The 20206-nt window shown below is 43.4% G+C and overlaps 3 protein-coding genes across 3 annotated transcripts in view; 1 reads left to right on the forward strand and 2 right to left on the reverse strand.

Annotated features, from left to right (window-relative positions):
• T265_10571 (hypothetical protein) overlaps positions 1–8517 on the reverse strand; it is a gene marked incomplete at both ends in the record, with an annotated part of 30992 nt that extends 22475 nt beyond the window's left edge. Inside the window, 3 exons of the mRNA XM_009176982.1 lie at positions 720–876; positions 3479–3601; positions 7673–8517. Of these exons, the coding sequence (XP_009175246.1) occupies positions 720–876; positions 3479–3601; positions 7673–7844 (452 nt within the window). The remainder of the gene's footprint in view (positions 1–719; positions 877–3478; positions 3602–7672) is intronic.
• Positions 1487–20206, forward strand: part of T265_10574 (hypothetical protein) — a gene marked incomplete at both ends in the record, with an annotated part of 21659 nt that continues 2939 nt past the window's right edge. The window contains 3 exons of the mRNA XM_009176984.1: positions 1487–1590; positions 4333–4408; positions 9787–9859. Of these exons, the coding sequence (XP_009175248.1) occupies positions 1487–1590; positions 4333–4408; positions 9787–9859 (253 nt within the window). The remainder of the gene's footprint in view (positions 1591–4332; positions 4409–9786; positions 9860–20206) is intronic.
• The window catches only part of T265_10575 (hypothetical protein), a gene marked incomplete at both ends in the record, with an annotated part of 3193 nt that continues 3026 nt past the window's right edge, over positions 20040–20206 (reverse strand). The window contains one exon of the mRNA XM_009176985.1: positions 20040–20155. Coding sequence (XP_009175249.1) covers positions 20040–20155 — 116 coding nt within the window. The remainder of the gene's footprint in view (positions 20156–20206) is intronic.

The raw sequence follows: 20206 nt of genomic DNA on the forward strand, positions 1-20206 counted from the left end.
AAATCATGAGGCCTTCGGATCCTAGCCACATTTCTGGAAGCTCACATTCCCTCTGGGAGAGTGTTACGAAAGTATAAGTTGCACGTTTTCCATCAACCCTCGGGGAGCTCACTTTTAAGAGAGACCGACGACTTAGATGAGGACATAATTGGTAGGTCCCTTCAAGTGGTATATTCGCGTATCCATGTCATGAGAGCTGTGGTTGGGAAACGGTTGGTTAAGTTTTCTGCGACAACTTGCGAATTTTCTGGAGATCATCAGTGACCTCCCGTTGATGCAGACACTACCAAGGTAATATGAAGTCTCGGAAACTCTTAGTAACAGTCCGTTTTGCGCAACATGCTGCTGACGCATCGCAAACGTTCGAAATGGATCTATTGAAGTGAGACACGCATTATTTGTTGGCATCCACTGAGCGCAATGAAGGTGTAGTAGAATCCACCGGGATTCGCTGTCGTAAAATAACTTGAAATCTACCAAATTCATATTGGTATTGAGTCCGTTTGGTGACCGCGGAACGCTGAGGTTAACTGCATAAATAATGGTCATTGATTCTAGTCTTCTGATGGAGCATAATAAAGTGACTTAAGTCAAGCACCAGAGTCATATAACCGGATTTACCCGCATTGAACAAAAATCCCTCACCTAAATTCGACCGGAAATTGGTTACCGATGGGGTGAGAACGAAAGAACGCAAGTCCCAGAAAGTGAATGCATACCTTGTTCCGGTAAACCCAGGCATGCAAATGCAACGTCGTGCCCGCTGTTCGTCAAGTACGCAAAGCCCACTATTCATACAGTATGGATCCGTAGGTGTTCCTCCGGACAGTGATCCGTATGACTGGCACGGACTTCTGGGTTGGGTGCAAATCGGGTCTGAAAGCAGTTCAAGCAGGATAATAGTCGGAGTCAACAAGCTAGGTAGTTCTTAGCTCAAACTAACGGGCATAATTGTACAATATTCATTTACAAGAATTCCCAAAGAGCATTGGATCAGTGTTAATTGCGCTGTCCAACTTGACAACAGATAACTTCTTATTCCTATGTCAACCACTCTAAGGTGGTTAGATGCTCCAAAAAGTAAACTTCCTAGATGGTTACAATTCTTATTGAAATCATTTGAGACGAAGCAGAACAGCGAAAAACGCCTAAAACCAAGTTTCCCAAACTGCCTCGGCTTAGGCGCATCTGTTTCGAGTTGTACACTGAGCAAATTATCCAATCACGTTTAAATGGAAGACCGATCAGTCCTCACTCTTTTCGGTTTGTACCGGATTAGAGGATGACCACCTTTTTCTATCACCTTTTCAGACCTATCAAACCAAGGTAATTGAAGCTCGTATGTTTTCCTACGTGATGACCACGTTTATTTTGGATGAGCAACCTGCCATTGGTGTTGGCAGAATATTCAGCTACAAGTCTCTTGAATAGTACTACTACTCTACTAACTCTTTCAGTTGCAACCCCCTTTCGGTGCCTAGCTGCCATGTCACCCAAAGGAAGCATGAAGGCTGGGATACTGCCAGGTTGCCCAAGCCTAGACAGGGGAATTCGAGAGGCAGAAGTCGCGTTCGAACCACGGACCTCCCGGTTAGTAAACTCACGCTCTAACCACTTGAGCTATCTCGTCCCCGAAAGGAATAGTCCCACAAAGGCGTGAGTTACCGAAGGATGAAGCTTAAACAATTTTGTAACGGTTGGTTGCTTTGCACATGATACCACAAACCAAAGCACAACACATTAAGTCCCTAGTCCCGTTGACTGAGGGTACTCTATCGAATCTGGCCACGATCGGATAGCGAGTTTTGTCCCGATAGCTTATCACTTAGTGCTAAAAAAGGAATACACACTTTCANAATCTGGCCACGATCGGATAGCGGGTTTTGTCCCGATAGCTTATCACTTAGTGCTAAAAAAGGAATATCACACTTTCAACTTTTTCATTGCTCTTCCGATACTGAAAAAGGCGGAAACATAAGGCTGAAATTTCAGTGGAGATAACCATGAACTAGAAGGTGGTCTTTATCGAACTTTAGGAGTGGCCCAGATGGTACCACTGCAAGCAACCAGTCATGCACCTTTGAGTGCTTCGTCATCATCACTCGGTTGAAATCAAATGGAACTAAACATATGACCAAATGCGTATTCGGAAAAGTACTGCTAGTTATCAGAAAGCTCAGCTAAACAATTTTACAGAGGTTTTTGGATTCATCATATGGGGGTGGGGAATCGATTATATGACTGTTTGGTCATCAGTTAACAACTGTATATCTAAAACATTCGGCAGCTGAAGACACTTTCTCTTGAGTTTGGCATTTGAAAGGATAAGAAGTCACTTTATTAGTTAAATTAATTCCGCGCCGGTAAATAACACAAGTTAGCCCATTTAGTGAATCTTATGCATACCAACCTATTGAGCACACATTCAAGTTGATGGCCAATGGCTTCAACTAGATTGTAGAGGCTTGCATGTTAAGCAGACGGTCCAAAACATCAGTTCCCCCCGGTGATAGACTTGGACGGTAGCCAATAAGTTGGGGTAAAAGACGTCAAAGTTTGGTAATGTTTGCGTTTTTTTTAATTAAGAGTAACGATTGAAATCCAACCATCACTAAGATTGGATGTCTGTGGTTTGCAACTAACTGGTGGCGCACTGCAGTTATCTTATTATTCAAATAAATAAAGATACAAAAGATCTACAACAAGAAACCTGTAAAATCTGTTCCATTGCAATATTTATCTCGCCATAAAAATTGCGTACGTTTGCTACAGTCAGATTTACGTCAGTAGCTACACTGACAACAATTGAAAAGGAACGTAACGCTATCGGTAACATCCCTTTGCATTTAAGAAATTTTCGAGCACTCTTTCAGAGCGCCCTATTAACTTAGTGACGTTTTCGAGCGGTTCTGTCAGTTCTCTGCTGAGGGGACTTCATTTTAAAAACTTGTGGCCCGCTGTGTTGCAAAAAAGACAATGAGAAAGTTGTCAACATGTTTATCGGAACCACACGACTGTGCTCGGCAGGGAACTATTCAACTGACTCGGGCCATCTGGTAGTTGTTTCGCCGTCGATCTGGGGTGTGAACAACTTTCAGTTTGTCAAAGGTAGCTCGAACTCAAAATCGAACTACTTCGTCTCTGAAGAACCGGGTTGTATTGGGTGACTGCAACGGTCTCTGCTGTCATCACAAATCGGGAGCCTTCTGAATACTGGAACGGTACACAGTAGATGACATGTGGCGTATGTAGCCCAATTCGACTTCACCTCAAACTATGTAGCGAATGTAATTTTTAAAGTGTCAATGGCAAATTGATGTATATCATTTTTCTTCTACAGTACCACTGCTGTTCAGTTTGTCACTCCTGCCGGTATTAAATAGCTTTTCAGCGTATAAGTTGAAGGTCCCTAGAGAGTTAGTATCATAACTACAAGAAATTAAAGAGCAATAAAATTATGAGGGGAAAACTAGCTCACCAGTGAACTCTTTTGTGCATATACACTGAAAGCCGTCATCCACTTTCTTACAAATGCCTGTCGGTCCACAAGGTCTTCTCGTATCACATATGTCCACCTCATCGCACTGAGGGCCGTACCATCCTGGAGACGAATCAAATGGGTATAAAAATGGAAAAAGTAGCTCAAATAGTTATTGATTCAACGTAAACCGAGTAATCAGACCCGTCAGACGTAGAAGTGAATAGAATATTTTGATGAAACAGGTTGCAAGCTAAATGATAGTGGAGTAACAGTTAAAACAACTAGCCCAAGCTGATTGAAATTCATATCATTAACTGAAGCAATCGTTGGCTGAGCGAAAAAACTGGTAAGGTAGCTGTTTTGTAGAACAAACCCGAAAAATCGCTTCTTGTGGAAGCGAGGATAGTACGTCCACTCTCTGGTACAGGTGAACAATAATTTGAAAGTTTCAGTGGAGGTTACATTCTCTAAACCACGCCAATATATGCGGAAAAGCCATGAAGGGTCGAACGACTGTTACGACTTTAGGGAAAACCATCAGCAGCGTGAATCTCACAAAAACCCAGAGCGTTTTGAACGCGACTGATCAGCAGTGTGATTAGCTCGCTCTTAGACAGGACAGTAGCACTCATCCTTTATTCAAGGGATCCACTTCATATGGTTGCAAGTGCTGACGGGCTCTTCGAGTCAAGACAGAGGTTCAACCGACGAGTAAACTACTGGTAATCGTGGGGTTGTGGGTTCGGGAATCCCTGAATTTCCTTGAGGTGAGCACTGCTGATGACTCCCAGTAGGGATAAAACGGCTGCACAGTGCCCTTCAGCTTTTCCATATAGTGGCTTCATTTTCAGGACAATATCTCCATGGGAAAAATCTCTTAAGGCTACCAACAAACAACTGGACAGCTTGGTAAATTTACAAAATACGGTAAGTCAAGGTTCATAAAAAGCGACAGGGCTAACCACAGAAAGGAGTCAAGAAAAACGCTTAATCTAGCACCACAGCCCTCTTTTAAAGTTGTCAGCCTCCATTTTGGGTAGAATCCTCCTTTGAGACCCCCTCAGAAGAAGCCTAGGTGCCCATCTTTCGTGATTTCTTTTCTTTAGGGAAACGAACTCACTAGCGCTCTGTACGTAAGGATCCACTTTGATCCAAAACCAAGGGCATCAATCACCGTCTCGTCAGGACCACGAATAACTCGGTTATTCGAGGTCGGTTCTGAACTCATAATAGCTTAGCCCACTAATGATCGGAAAAGCTGGCAATACGTCCAACTGTTGGTAGCTCTGATGCGTTTGTCCGGTCTGTTCATCAGGCGGCAGCTGATCAGTTCGCCGGGCTTGACAATTGGCTTGCAAACGTCGCTTTAGCATTTGGAGGGACCTCCTCGGCGCACACTAAGGATGACGCTTAAATGTATGTCATACTGGACTCCTATCAACTGTAATCCGATTTTTACGGTACAGTTTAGTAAACCAAATTATTTCTTACCATTTACCTGAGGACAAAGAAAAATATGTCAGTGTATGCAACGGAAAATACGCCTACATGATTTACAGCATGTTATATAAAGGGAGTAACGTTGACGTTTTACAATTTAGAATTGCAGATGTACAGGCGTCGTGAAACGCTATACACTAGTAATGAAAACCGGTGCTCAACTGTTAGCTTGTCATAAAGAAAGAGAGCTCTAGAAAAGAACGAGAGGGAAAAAGAGAAGCGAGACCCATTACAAGTAGCCGCATATCCCTTAAGAAAACGGCAACGAACCAAATGCCTGCAGCTTTCAAAACTACCTAATCAAATCGGCCTGAGCATCATGTGATTAACGGAACTGATGTGTTTTCTGACGACTGTAACCAGTGCAAGCTAAGCCCATAAGGACAGAAAAGCGTCATTTAGGCAGTCCAGCTAAGAAAAGACGGCAAGCTCGTCGCTTGGTCGAAATCCCCTTAAAGTCAAGGTAAACCACCACAATTAGTCGGCATAATGAGTGATGCTGCTGAGCTACTTGGCGTCACGTGATGATTTGCTCAATGTATTGGTCGAGACTGTTTCTGGTATTTTTTTAGAATTGCGTCTCCGTGATGACATCTGACGTTGCAGTATTGCTGGAGCTAACAACTACGTTACAAAAAAGGTAGAGATCATATTTCTTTAACTGAAGTAATCGCTTGGGAAAATTTCGAATAAAAGCACGATGATTGACTGGCACCGGGTTTGCGTGAACGATTTCCCAAACGAGTTTAATTAAACAAAGTGGATAACGTGAAACAAAAAGCTCACACCATCTTTGAAAAACCCTGGTGGTAGCACATTCAGCCCTGTGACCCGATGGCTTTCTAAGGCCCTAGGATTGCTGATCGTGTGGCTGTTCTTTAGTTCGACTAAACTATAATTCCTTGTATCTTATGATGCAGAATAATGGACTACTTCGTTAGGTGTAATGTTCATCTTCAAATTGAGCTATTGGTTGACCGATCTGGTAGTGTTTGTTGTGTTGTTAAATGTCTGAGGATGAATGGGTTGGTACCAGCATGAGAACCCTTGTTAGTATAACCAAGCTCCACGGGCTACATGACCTTACACCTACATTAAATCCAACCCCCCCCCCCATATGCCACCCTCCAGCCTGATCCGGCAGAACTCATTCCCATGACTTGACACTTTACTAGTTATAATTCAATGAAGCCCGGTCCGTGTAGAGCAGAGCAGATCAAAAGTGAGACTAAACACCTTGCATTCACATTTATCCTCTCTGGAGTATTCATCTTTCGAACAGGAGCAGTTTGGTCAGTATATTTAAGCTCGTATCAAATGCTTTAAAACCCGGAAGTACCCGTTATCTCGTGCCATTAATCACTTTTGATTTTGACCAAATTCCTTCAGGAAAAGAATCACTGCAAACTCACTGGACATCTTTCGGCAACCCAAAACAAGCCACTGTGTGAGTGATCGTGGTGTGGCATTTTGTAATTTCCAACTGAGACTTCACCTTCTTTGTGAGGCCAATCTGTGCTGAAGGGCCTAAAGCACCATACCGCTATTTGATCCTTATTCGGAATCACCAGTAGTGTGCATCCCACGAAACTCTAAGAGTTTCGAACCACGACCATTCGGTCAATGGCTGAACACCTAACCGCTTGTCCTCCAGCTGCTGAACAGCAGTGTGACTAGCACTTACTGGTCGGAACGATCCGCGCTAGGAACTCTCTCGTGAGAGGAGATTCCCAGCAAAGATGAAAAAACACTACAGTGCTTCTCGAGTGATCGCCGTCACCAACAGGACGGAATATCAAATGGGTACAGTATGACCGTGCTTTTCAGTTCTTACATGTGTAAAGTGGCCATTGGTCTCGCACAGTACCCTATTCCTCCAAACCCCATTCATGTATATACAGAATGCTGTGGTTCTCGGCGGTGCTGGGGTAAAAAAATTTCTCGAACATTTGGACCATGTGATAATTGAACGGAGTTCAAAAATGCCTCTTCGACGCTTTCCGGCACTACCGATGGGTAATTTGGGTGCAGTTTGTTTCAGAGGATTCAACAGGTATATGCTCTGTGACTAGTTTCATTTTTGGGATTCTCCGAGCAAGTAAAGTATAAATCGCGGTACGCTGGTACACTAGCGTAAGAATTTGCCCTTACTGCAATTTATTTGCAGTAGTCATTAATGGATCGCCTCTCAGGAGAACTCTTCCCCCTCAACAAAACACTTTCCACCATTACCTTCAAGTGGTATCTCTAGAGAAGAATGACTGTGGTGTGTAAGTTACGATATGCCTTTACTTCAACATTTTTCCGGAAATTTAGGTTTTTTACGTAGCTATATTTCTGGCTTCTGTACGATGAAACATTAAACAGGACCCGCTTTTCAGATGCATAATTGACCCTTCTTGAAAAAAGAGTTTTGAAGAATGAAGTTGGATTCATTCGTTACCATACAGTTGGGTGACGAAGTCGCCAGCATCTAGCGTATATGCATCTCTTTTCCAGCAGTAAGAAAACGTCTCTGAGGGGATAAAAACATGCCAAAATGAACAGCTTTATTACAAGATTCAAAGGAAGTAGTTGGAAATTCTGTTCCAAGTCTTAAAAAGACGTGAAGAAAAATCCTATTAACATGTTCGAACCATGCCTGTCATGATGGAACTAAGTCTAGACGAAGTAAAACTAATGAGTTAATACCTGGCATGCATACGCGAGAACCATCTGAAAGTACACAACCATAATGCCTTCCATTCCTTGAATGTTCAGGAAGGCACCGGTTTTGGCATCGTGGCCCATAGGAATTGTCGGGACACTGTATCCACATGGCCAAACGTAGTCGGATGTGTCCCCCACGAATATTCCTTGTCATGGTGATTGGTCGTGGATCGAGCAGATTGGCAACGGATACGTTTAATTTATCCAAAACAACTTCCGAAATACGTGTTGTGGGAGAAAAGACCTCATGCTTCAAGGTTGCAATATGCTGATCCGGAGCTATCCAGGCGGGATCCGCATCAAAAACATCCACCGTCAAATTAAGCGCATTCTGAAAATACGATCTATAGTAAACGGTAAGTTTACAAGAACTAACCGGAAATTCAGGAAGTATGGTGACGATTGGGTTTGAAAGACTTCCCACTTTGCTCCCAAACCCTATGTAATTCTGATTAACGAACGCGGTTCTTGGAGTTGTCGCATACAAAATATCACATTCATGTCTGAAGCCAACCAGCTAATTAGTCAGAAAAACGTCAACGATACCGTGCTGTGCTGCTTGCAATGCAGATCTTCAGATACAAATCACATCTTGATGGTATTAATGAAGGATCACAGATGTTTTCTTCTGAAATCACCTCAACGCTGATGAGTCGAAGGTAAAACAACTCCTTGGCATATAAATGTTGTTTCAGCTTTCACCCTGATCAGAAAACAGATTCATAGCAGGCCTTACCAAGACCAGAAATAACAAAGTCAGGAAAGTTCTGCATAGAACATGCAGTGAGAAGTTAAATCCGAGGCGTGTCATCGTGCCTGAAATAAACAAAAATATTAATGTGAGCTGCATTTCGATGTGGATGTCCATTCAGACTGGTATACTGGTGTCCAGTAAATGAAGAACGCAGCAAGAGCGGGTGAAACACCTCTCCATGACTTGTAAGCAGTTACAAGCAACACTCCGGCCGATAAATAGAACGTGCTATCTGCATTCAGTGCAGATCCATTCGTTCAATAGGCTAATGACCATCTACGGTCATTAAAACTCAGGTTCTCCTGTCGTCCAGACGATGTCTTTTCAGCGTATGGTTTGTCTCGCGTGGCTCCGTCTGGCCGTATATCCTTAGGTGGTGACGTGTGAGCGTTTGGGAGAGTACTTTCAGCGGCAACCGAGCGTCTTCTAGCAGAAAAGAGAGCCGCATATAGAAAACATGACGTTTGTACACATAAGGATTGCATTACATGAGTTTCGTTACTTAGTGTAGAACGCAGTGTAGCCAAAATCCTTGGCGCATCTACAGAGTTCCAGGGACAGATCTTCGGTATTCTAACGTCAGGGTTGATGCATTTATTTTCGTGGTAGTTGACGAAGTCCAAGATTTTAGTCGTTGCAGTTTCCCCTCGTGTTTGATTTCATCAATCCCCGGCTAAAAAAGCACACTTGTATTGGTTGTTGGAATTTTCTTCAACTTTTGGCAGTCGAAGTTTTGCCGGTTCTCGACTAAGTGCATAGACTGTCCACTGCTGAAACGGCGATAAGTCTTCATTTTACCGCAAAATGGTGCGCTCTTTTAGTCAGCTTATAAGGAGTTCCACGCACCAACCTAGGATGGGAAGGTGAACGGTTTAAAACTACTCTTATTGAGTCCGTCGCTCTTGTTAAGTGATCTGTACTTTGGTAGTCGCGAGCTAAAAAATCTAGCATTAGAACTTTCGGACTATTTCTCGGGGAAGGACTGATGAAACAAAGCGTCGCCCTCAGAGAAAATCCAATTGGGGGGTTTCACTTTTAAAAGGGCACTGTAAATAGGGCACTGAAAATACGGAACGCCGGGAAAGTTGTTTTGAATGATACACGGCTTTTACTGGAACAGCTCAAATTAATCAGAAGTAGAAATACGTATAAAAAACATAGTGTAAAGTCTCACTGATAGAGTGAAAGACAATCATCAGATTACACGCGCATTGGCGTGGATCATAACGGCATGGTACAGATGACGGAACAATGTTTCTGAAACGGTCATGAAGATTCCCTCCGACAGTACTATTAGCCAGTTCTCCGTTTCCGTTTATATAGCAGGTAATTTAATTTTCAGAAATCTGCCGACCCCGAGGGTTTGAAAAACGAGAGAACGATGTGCTCTATCAGTCGCAACAAATGCAGTACGGGTAAGTTCCAGCGAGCTAAGACCTATGAATTGCCGCACGGACTTTTTAAAGTATCCGACCTACCGGACCACTAGTGAAAACCAGCAGCAACTTTTAAAGCTCAACGCAAGAATCTATGCTCCAGAGTATTGCTAACCATTCGATATTGTCAGTTCACTTATTTCTCAGACTGGGAACACCGTCCAAATGTGAATTTCATGGACGTTACAACACCATTCTGTCTCTAATAAATTTGTACATCTATGATTGGTGACCGGTGACAAAAGATCTAGTTCAAGATTAGCGGAGTCAGGTAAGAAGGTGATAAACTCTCATTTGCCGTCTGCATTGCGCTTTGCGTGTTTATCCCACTTATGTAACCTTGTCATCAAAAAGGACTCGTCTCAGGTCCAATTTGCTCTGAATTGAGCCCGAAGCAACAGCAGCTTCCAGAAGTTATGAATCAGCAAACTCAGGGGCAGAAACACTCTACCATATCGCTTACTATCAAGAGGACGCAGGACAGTTAGGTATTTGGATCCGACACAGCACTTAACTTGTGTCAGTTCGTCATAAGCAGTCTCATATCACGTCCATTGAAAGGCGTTCAAATGAACAAACCATTCTGACTCCAAAATGGTTGAAGACTTTCTGTTCACACTGTCACACCGAGGCGCAAAAGAAAATTTCTTACTATCCCGAAACTGCTTTGAGGACTGCCCCGAAACCGGAACGGAGAAGCGCCAGTTACCAGATTTTCAAAATACCCACTCGAAAGTATCGTTAAGTTTTGCGCCTTCCCTTCCTCTCTCTTCACACCACTTGTCTCGAACAGTCTTCTTGTGAGCACCCATCACAAATTCACTCCATCTCGTATACAGGGACTGGAGTAACAGGTGATGGAAACGTGCGGTCTCGTAGGATGGTTACAGAGTACTTATTGAGGTGCACTCGTTGCTTCCCACAGTATAGGGAAAACCTTTTGAATCTTTTGGAAAATGGATTACACGTCATGTTTAATTAATCTGGAAACAGTGTTAAGGTAAATAATGATTGCAAAACAATAATAGCTTTTCTTCAAAACTCGTGTTCCTTTTGTCTACGCTCCCACGAAGTCGGCCGTTCATTATCGGGCAAAAACATGCTCAGCATTAAGTTTTTCACGCTTGCTTGTACGTTTTGATTCTTGACTGAAGCCATCCTTCAGTTGTTGCACTCTTCTGGTGCGTGGATTATGTGGAACCCCCAAAGATTGAAGGTAAGCTTGGGCACTGTCACTTTTCTCAGGACTGGATGAAACAATCACATAGACGGGAGACAGTTCAAGTAAAAAATCTGATCAATATCTCGGGTATTATCCATTGAGTTAAGGCGGATGACCTTACTTTAGAACTTTCGAGTACTTTCGAGTGCGAATATCACTTCCAGTATGTTTACATGACATGGTGGACATCAGGTAGGTTCATCTCATTTCAGAACACAGTTGGTGGTACAGCCGGTAAAGGGTTTGGTAGTCTGAGAAGTGTTGGACTTTGTTGAGGAGATGGCCGAGCAGAAGACGCAAAAGGTGTAAGCGTGGAAGACGCGTAGAATTATACCACCTAGAATAGTCCTAGGGCCCGCTACACTGGACTGGGATAGGTTGTCTTTCGTGCCACTAAATGTTCGGTATTGAGCCTTTTGTTGGCTCGGGCTAAATTAGGGACAATGCGTCCGCAAATTTCGGGTCGCATATTATTGCTTCTGGAGCTATTTAAGAACGAGGGCTCCAAAGAGCTTCCACGATTCGTTTATTAATCCAAATGGCAGTAAAACTGGAGGGGAATGAGAAAGGATCTTCATCACATACCACCGCTGTAAACATTTTCGTGAGGAACTTCCGCACACATACAAGCCTGAGAGTATAAATATGGTACAACATTCGCAAAATTCTGAGTCATCGCCCGCCGAGGTGTGCTCAACAATAAAGTGTTGCTCCCTAAAAATAAGAATCATCATGAGTATGTATCTCCCACCGGTGGTATATCACTTTCAGAACATACAAATGAATGTGAAAAGATGGTCAGTGTAAACTCTGACAGGCTGAAACATTGTTTACTTCTCCCTGCTCAAGACTTAACGGCATACCACAAAACGACTAAGGACAAATGAGATTAATAAGCTGATCACAATCTTGGTCAAGCCAATATTCTTGTAGTTACCCACGTTCGCTTCTTTCTATTATGTATACGACCCTATTATCCGAAAATGGCTACTTCTCCAGAAGAGAGGAAAATACGTCAGCCAAACGGATGCTAAGTGCTTTAAGCCATTTTTAAACAGAGAATTAGAGTGTTTACAGTGAAAGTTCAACGCCGCTTAGGTAAAGATGCGTAGTCCCAAACTTCTGAAGCTAAAAATAGATGTATTAACTACTACAAGGCTTCAGTGCATCACGGTCTGTACGCATGCTTATTCTCGCACAACGCCTGAAACTCTACCAAACTGAATTGAGCTCGGGATCGGTGGGGTCATTCCTCTTTTTGATGTTCATGGCCTGTATCAGGCTGTGTTCGGTATTGAGGCATTGCATAGAGAGGCAGCTAACAATCTGGTGAGAAGTTGCATAACAACTGGTTAGTTGGTAACAGGTCCAGAGAAGTCCTCTTATAAGTTGTTTCACCCCAGGATCCAGGGTGCTAACTAGAGTACCTGACTTATCTCTAGCCTTAAGGGACAGAAAAAGAAGCAACACTGAATATGTACAGCGAGGAATCATCGTCAACAATGACGTCGTTGCTTTGATGATGCACGTTCAAAAGAAGAGATAGTCAATGGATGGTCCACGTAACCTGAAACTGAAAACAGTGAAATCAATTTGGGTTAGTTGCTGTTTCGGCTTGGGAAATCACACTCCATGTAGACCATTGTGGCCGTCCCGGAAGTCAGAAACCGCTTCATATCAGCACGCAGTTAAAGCAGTCATTCACATCTGTCGGCCCGCATAGAGCTCACTCTTGGTGTAGTCTTATTAGCATCAAATCTGCCCACTCAGCCTCTTATGCCCTAGCAAATATATGAGCTACCAACCCGCTGTAAGAGGGTGCTTAAGGCATCATAAAAACTGCACTTGATGGTGCCAGCATTATGATGTGATAAAGCTTAGGTAGAAGAGGCAAACAAGTGAAAATTCCGTCACAGATCTTGCTCAAGGAACTCTACAACGCCGAATATTATTACCGCCACGATCAACCAGGCAATGAACATTTTGTTTGGCGAATTGGAACGAAGGCAGGTACGGTAAATTCTGCATCGGAGTCACCATAATTTTGCAACGGAACAGAGTGATTGAGTAACTGACTTAAAGTTTGTACCTGAATCTACAGTTCTTGTTATCATATCCAATATACACAGTATCAAGTGAGTTTGGTGAGCAACCAAGAACTGCCTGCAATCCTACTTGGTTCAGAGTGGAAAAGGTGGAAGCAAGACTAGAGGATTGATTCTGACAGATACTCAATGATTTGTGAGTCGAAGATGAATGCAAAAAAAGATGGAGGCTTGGTGAACGAGGCTGTACCAGCTGAAGGCACTGCAGGTTGGTACACGGTTTACTGGCACAAAAACTGACTGACTATCTGGTCGGGTCGCCTGACCTAACAGAAAGAGCACAATTATCAGACCAGAGGAAGGAGGAGGCTTGAGGAACAAAGCGAGCTGGTTGAAGACATCACACGATGGATAATTTTGCACGAGACCATTTCCGATCGTGTGACTCTGGGTTGTGTGGACAAAAATACCTACACAGTTGGACGGTTAGGTTTATCACAAAAGTCTGGCCGCTAGGCAGAGTGGTTAAGCAACAAGTACCGTGAAATTCCGGCCCAATAGGTACGAGTCGTTAAACGTACCATCACCCAACCTGGAAGATCAGGGAAAGTTGTTTATCGCATCTTCCTAGTATTCCATGGTCATTACCTTGAGCTGGATGCAGCCAAACGGCCACCCTACCAATATTAATAACCCCAAGGACCCATTGAAAAACAAGTAATATAAATTTAGATGACAAACTCGAGTCGTTTGCGTTTGTGGATCAGCTACAGAATACCCACAAAATTCACCGAAGCATAAGCTGTGACCACGGGTTAAGCAACAATCTGTCCACAACAGCCTAATGAATAGCATCGTTGACTTCAGTTTCCACAACACTGGTTCGAGTTCCCGCAGGGGCACCCATAAATTGACTGCCCTTCCGATTTGAAATGTCATGCACGTATTGTCCCATCATTGAGGAAGTAGAAAGACGCGTTTAGGTCATTTTTAAGCGATTGCAGTGCATTCCAAAAGAGTTGGGCCCTGTCTACCTAGATGCATCTGTCACAGCACAGTGCTTGTTACCGATGGATTATCCCAATGTCGTTGAATCAGGCAGGACGAACGAGAAGAATGGAGAATTGATCACGTTTGGTAAAAGACATAAAAATGCACACATGCAGTCTTAAGGACCCTACAGAACAACGGAAACTCAAGGGTTCCAAGGCGAAATCAGGAATAAATCAAGGGATAAGGAGAATAAAAAATTTGTTTCTGTCATCGACAGTGCAAGTATTCCACCAGCGGCTTTTCAACATATACTGGTATTGGTACCAATCTGTTCGAAAAATCTTTATCCCGTATACAAGTCCTAGTAGAACATTATTATTTGTCCTTCCAACAAACACTTCCGAGTTTTATGATTCGTTTTTTTGTCTAGTGACTGCGCCAACAACCTTCCAAAAGTTTGATCAGAATGCACCACTAGACACTAATTCCCTTGTGGTATACATTTATGGTGTACTTATATACGTAACGATATGCCAACACCAATAGTTAATGCGTTCATGAACATACTAAAATTGGAAGAAATGTTCACAACGTTGAGATTCTTTTCAGCGTTTATGAGACGTGCCATTTTCGAGGGTATCTAAGGTGACCGATTTGTCTTCGAAATTGCATGGCATACTCATCTTACGATACAGCGTATTTATGTCTTAAAAGTAATGGGTATATTAGGTTCGCTCACCTCCGGAAAATGCATCCCATATGTGGATTAATAACTTGGTGTACCAGCATAGATGCAGCAACCGCCTCAGGTTTGGAGTTTTGAGCGCTTAGTAAATTAGTTTTGGCCATACAGAGAAACGTCGTCAAATCCTGCTGGCAGTGCATTCTAACCAGTTTGAAGACCAGAGCCAGGTCGCAGCAAACCGAACCAACGAATTTTGTGACAGCATACTGGCCGCAAAAGCTGTTGTAACTCGAATCCAAAGCTGCCTTATTATCAACCCACTAAACTCGCTCCAACGTTACTACCTCGCTCTCTGTGCAATTAATAATAATAATCCAGCTGTAACACCATTTCGGTGCCTATATGAGCAGAGTAAGACCAATTCAGGTCGACCGATCAGCTATTAATCGTGTACCATAGACACATTGGTTCCAGCTGCTACAGGTTTGATCACCGGAAATCGGAGGCAGAGTAAGACCACTGAACTATGGTCTTCTATGATGAGTCCGTAGAACTTACTCAATAGTGGTCTATTTGTGGAGGCGGATCAGCCTCAAAAGCTTTGACGTAAGGCTCATGAAAATCGTAGCGGTATTGCCGTTCAATTTTAGTGCATTCATTGAAATTTTTAAATGCATCTAAGCTACTGTGGTCATTTCATTCAGTGCTCAATGGGGTATACTGTTAGGTTACCATGAGACTATGGGGCTTTAGGTATAACGAACAGCTGTTGTAAACAGAATATTCGCTCGCAAGATAGGTTGATATCTGCATGTGGGCGCTCACTGGCAATGGTACTCTGCATTCTGATGTCCGTTTGAATGGTTGTAGTTAATCAGTCTTCTGCCAAAGAGATGACGTGCCTTCGACCATCGCTATTTGCTTCCGGTTTATAAACACTGTTCAAAGGTTGGCGTGACCCAGAGAGGCATAGTGACATCAAAACACGTATTCCTGCCAGATATTCCCAGCTGGTAAGAGAGTGGATGAGCAAGACGCATCTAACACACCCATTTGTAGCCACCAGACTTACAGTGTATCTCTGCTCCTTCTTTCCATGATCTCTGCTACTTTTTTCCCGAAGCCTTTCAGAATGCAGCGGTGATGGATACCGATCGGAAGTGGGAAAGACATGAAGTTCTATACACTGGCGAAGCTCTATGAATCCATAGGGCCTCCAAAGTAATCTTCCTTCATTAGGAGATGATCCCTGCAGTCCAGGGATAATCAAAGGGGCAATTTGCCAACCTATCGGAGTATCCACTGAATTATCATGGAAATATTAGGCTTGCGCTTTTTACATACCCCAAATTGCAGCAGCTTAAGGGTTGTTTAATACTTGTGTCAACAGATGCCATGTAAAAAAATCGAGCATTAATATGACACAGTTATTGTTGACAAAAGTCCTGCTTGTGCTTGAATCCTAGAGAAAATGTGACCGTGTGATTTCCTGAACTCTACACAGGGCCTGTCAGGAGAGGACTGAAGCGCACTGTACGGAAGAGTTTTGAAGGCTACAAAAAGACTCAATGAAGCGTCGCTAATGTAGTTCTGACAATCTCTAGCCACGTTTAAGTATGAATATCCTGCTTTTATTGAGTACCCAGCAGAGTATGACATACACTTAATTAAACGAGGGTAGGTTGGCTAATCACCCACCATAGGAGAGGCCATGAAGGATGCACACCAATTTCGCTGAATTTCGTTGAATGTGTTCTAATGAGATGACTGAAGCTTGGTGAACTTTGAGGCTTAACACGGTTGAGCTCCTGTAAATTACATTAGTGGCCCTGATTTGGGTTCTTTTATATGATTAGAGGGTCTGGATATTTGTTGGATCTGTCATCGAATTTTTTGGAACAGAACCGCGCTCTCAAAATTGTGAAGGATGGCAAACAACAAACCCCCGTGCTCAGAAGAGGTTTTGATTGCCCTAGCCCAGAGTATACAAGCGGGGACATTAGTGACGTAGAAATAGCGTGCAACACCTTTATTTCAATGGCACCTGTTTAGATTGCGGCCAATTTTGGACCGTTAGGTCAGCGTGAAGATTTCTCCGGTCTCCCGGAGAGCTAATAACTCTCCAGATATTGGCATGAACATTTGCACTGGGGTTGGTTTATGCGTAAAATAGTTGGTAAATACTTGGAAGGACAGAAAACCTAGTAATCGTTTAGTTATAACAACCGTTCGATGTCTAGCTACCATACCATCCAAAAAAGCACCAGAGAAGAGACAGGAGAACTGAGATGCTGGGACCTGGTAATAAACCATGAGCACCACAAATGATGTTATCCGAGGTCCAAACATCATTTCGTCAATGTGAAAATCTATGATTTGTTTCTCCAAGTAGCGTCTGATCCAGCTAAGGAGTGAACATCTGACCTCAACTATAAGCGACTCAGAAACTCTTCTGAAGGCTCTTGCGAGGTAAGCAACATTTCACTTTGCATATGCATTAAATTCTCGGTGTATTTATCTCAAATGAGTTGACTTGGTTCTGGATCAGAACTGATTGGATAAAGGACTCATAGGTCTAGGTAAACCTTAACCTGCACTCACATCGGACCAGACAGTGGTTATTCAGTGGCGTCAGAAAGGGGTCTAGGGCAGAGGCTTACTGCTTTCAGCTCAAGTTCCAACTGTAAACACAAGTGTTGGTTAATTAAGTGCTTAAATGCCTCAACCGAAGATCCTGTCACAACCCTCCTCAAGAGGCTATTCCACAAGTTTACTGCCTTAAAAGACAGCTAAAGTACTGATGATATGCACAGATACCCCAAGATTTTCAACCCTGTAACATCAGCACTGAAAGTTGCAGCTCCGTTAGAACCAGAAACACAAATACCAGGTACCAACGAGTACCGCGGTACTAAAAGACAGACGATTCAAGCTGTAGGTAGCAACAGATTTAGCCGGGGTTTGTCATTTCCAGTACCACTCTCGCAAGCAATCTCTGTACTGGTTCCAACTTCGTGTTTTCGCGCTTCGTACATGGAAGATGAACTAGTGTGGGGAATCGCTTTCTTGGAGAGGTTTAAGGAGAGCTACGTGCCGATCTCTTTCCTGAAACCTGCGAATACCCCTTCTACCTAGTGTCGACAGTCAGCCGACTTTACTCAGCTTTCGCACCGGTTATATGTTTGTAACACAAACCATGCTAATCCGGTCTATAGGGCGTTACCCACAAGGTGCTGCAACAGGGGCCTCACCTATCCCTCCATGCTCTTCCCGATTCACGATGTCAAGCAAACTGAATAATAGCTGATCAGGGCTTGCTTGTCAACAGCCTTGCTTAACGGCCTAATGATGTTTCTTCGGCACCGTTGGTACTGTTGGACTGAACGATCAAAACTGACGGCTGGAAAGCACCTGAAACTCTCACAGCTGGTAGAGTATAAGCAGGTGGTTTAGGAGAATTGGCCTGTCAAGCGCAGCAGAATCTATTTTAGTTCAGATGCCAAGCGGATAAACATGTTTCTTCGTTTCTAAATCGTCCGGTATTCGCATCTTTTCTGGCATTTGATAGATTGAAGAGTATGTGGGAGCCAGCAATGCTGCTCGCTCTGTTGCCTCCCGCTACTTGAACTACTTCACCCCTCAGTGATGCCACACCATCCGTTTTCCTGAATCTTCGGTCACTGTAGGTTAAAATGACGATTCCGCCCCCTTGAAATCTGGCTTATGCAGACTCCTCAGGTTAACCTGAGAAGCAAACAATGTTCTCTTAGACGTCTTCAGCAAATTACACCCCTATCAAACCTTCTTATACCTGGTGTGTTAATTAACGGATCACCTAAATATTTGTCTGACAATTGGTCGCGGTTTCAAACGCCACTGATAGTAAGCGGACCGTCGAGATAACATGCGGGAGGGGAGAACGACTCAAAGTTTTGCGTAGCATCTGCATCTGTGAAGATCGCACGTCAGAAGTGATCAGTCTTCGAGTCGAAAAGTTCTTATCGATTCAACAAGTCCCGCGTTAAACACTCTCACAACATCGATGAAGATTTAAGTCTTCATCGAATTCTTCACGAATTCGTGAAAACTCCATGGTCCTTGGGGTAGAAAAATGTCGTTATCGGAGAAAAAATCATTTCAGTAATAAGATAACAGTCCTATGCATTCTGTTATAAGTTACCCAGACGACGGGTTTGGAAGTAGGGTACGAAACCACGAATCGAGACTGATGCAGTGCACAATAAACTGATAAATCCACGACAAGACATGGATTTAATAAGTGTCGACAAACACGCAAACCATATCTCAGTGTGAGATAGTGGGTAGTATGAGTCCAATGACCCACGTATGATGAAATATCTAGTAGACGTAAACACATAACACATTTCGAAAGACGCGCACCGCTCGGTCCGGTTAAGCTAGAAGACTTGCGTTGATACAGAATCCAAGTTTTGCAAACTCAGCTCAGCTGCTCACCGGTTCTTCGTCTTAAGTTTTGCCACGCATTTCCCAGCGGGAGACTAATTGCCTATTTTCATAGGCAATCAATAAGATGTGACGTGCGGTGGTTGGGTTAGACACATGCTAGCAATAAACTTCTCATCAAAGTTTCAAACTGCGTTGGTCTCTCCAGGAAAACCGGGGCATTTAAGAGAATTCATTGGTAATATGGCCACAACATTTGCGCTCAAGATGCATTCCGTAAGCTGTACGCTGTCCCGTAATTTAAGACGGATGGCCTGCATGTGACAAATCCAGATAAAGTTACTGAGCGTAAGATATTTTTAAGGATATTTTGGACTTTTCGCGGATTCACGGATTGATACATAAGTTCGAGTCTTTTGCACAAGTACCCCGGATCGAGTTTGTTCTTGCCGTTCAGCGGCTGTCGTTCGCCAGAGAGGCACAAGTGAAAAAAGGGTGTAACACTCTTCCCGACGCGGGGCAGTATGTTTGCCCGCGCGAGGATTCGCATAAATAAATGTCTAGTAGTGTTTTGAACTGGGTTCTAGAAGGAGCGTGAAAAACCGTCGGAGGAAGGTCATTCCACACACCCACTACCCGAAATGATAAAAAATTTTGTCTGATGAATGTGTGCGCTCTGGGCTTGAAAATCTTCTCACCATGTCCCCGCCGTGTGTTTGTATGGTCACTGGTGAACAACCTGTTGGCCACGCTTTGTTCAAACAGGGCATAAGTAAGAAATAGGTCCCCTCAGAGGCGACGATACTTCAGAGGAAAGAGTTCAAGCGTTGCTAGACGGGTATCGCAGTCCACGAATTTGAGTCCGGAAACCATTTTCGTAGCGGCTGGTCGACGAAAAAGGGATGCTGAAAGAGCTACAAACAGCAACGGTCGAAATTTTCGCCCAAGGGGAAAAA

The sequence above is a fragment of the Opisthorchis viverrini genome (genome assembly GCF_000715545.1).
Source record: "Opisthorchis viverrini unplaced genomic scaffold opera_v5_381, whole genome shotgun sequence".
Classification (NCBI taxonomy): Eukaryota; Metazoa; Platyhelminthes; class Trematoda; order Opisthorchiida; family Opisthorchiidae; genus Opisthorchis; species Opisthorchis viverrini.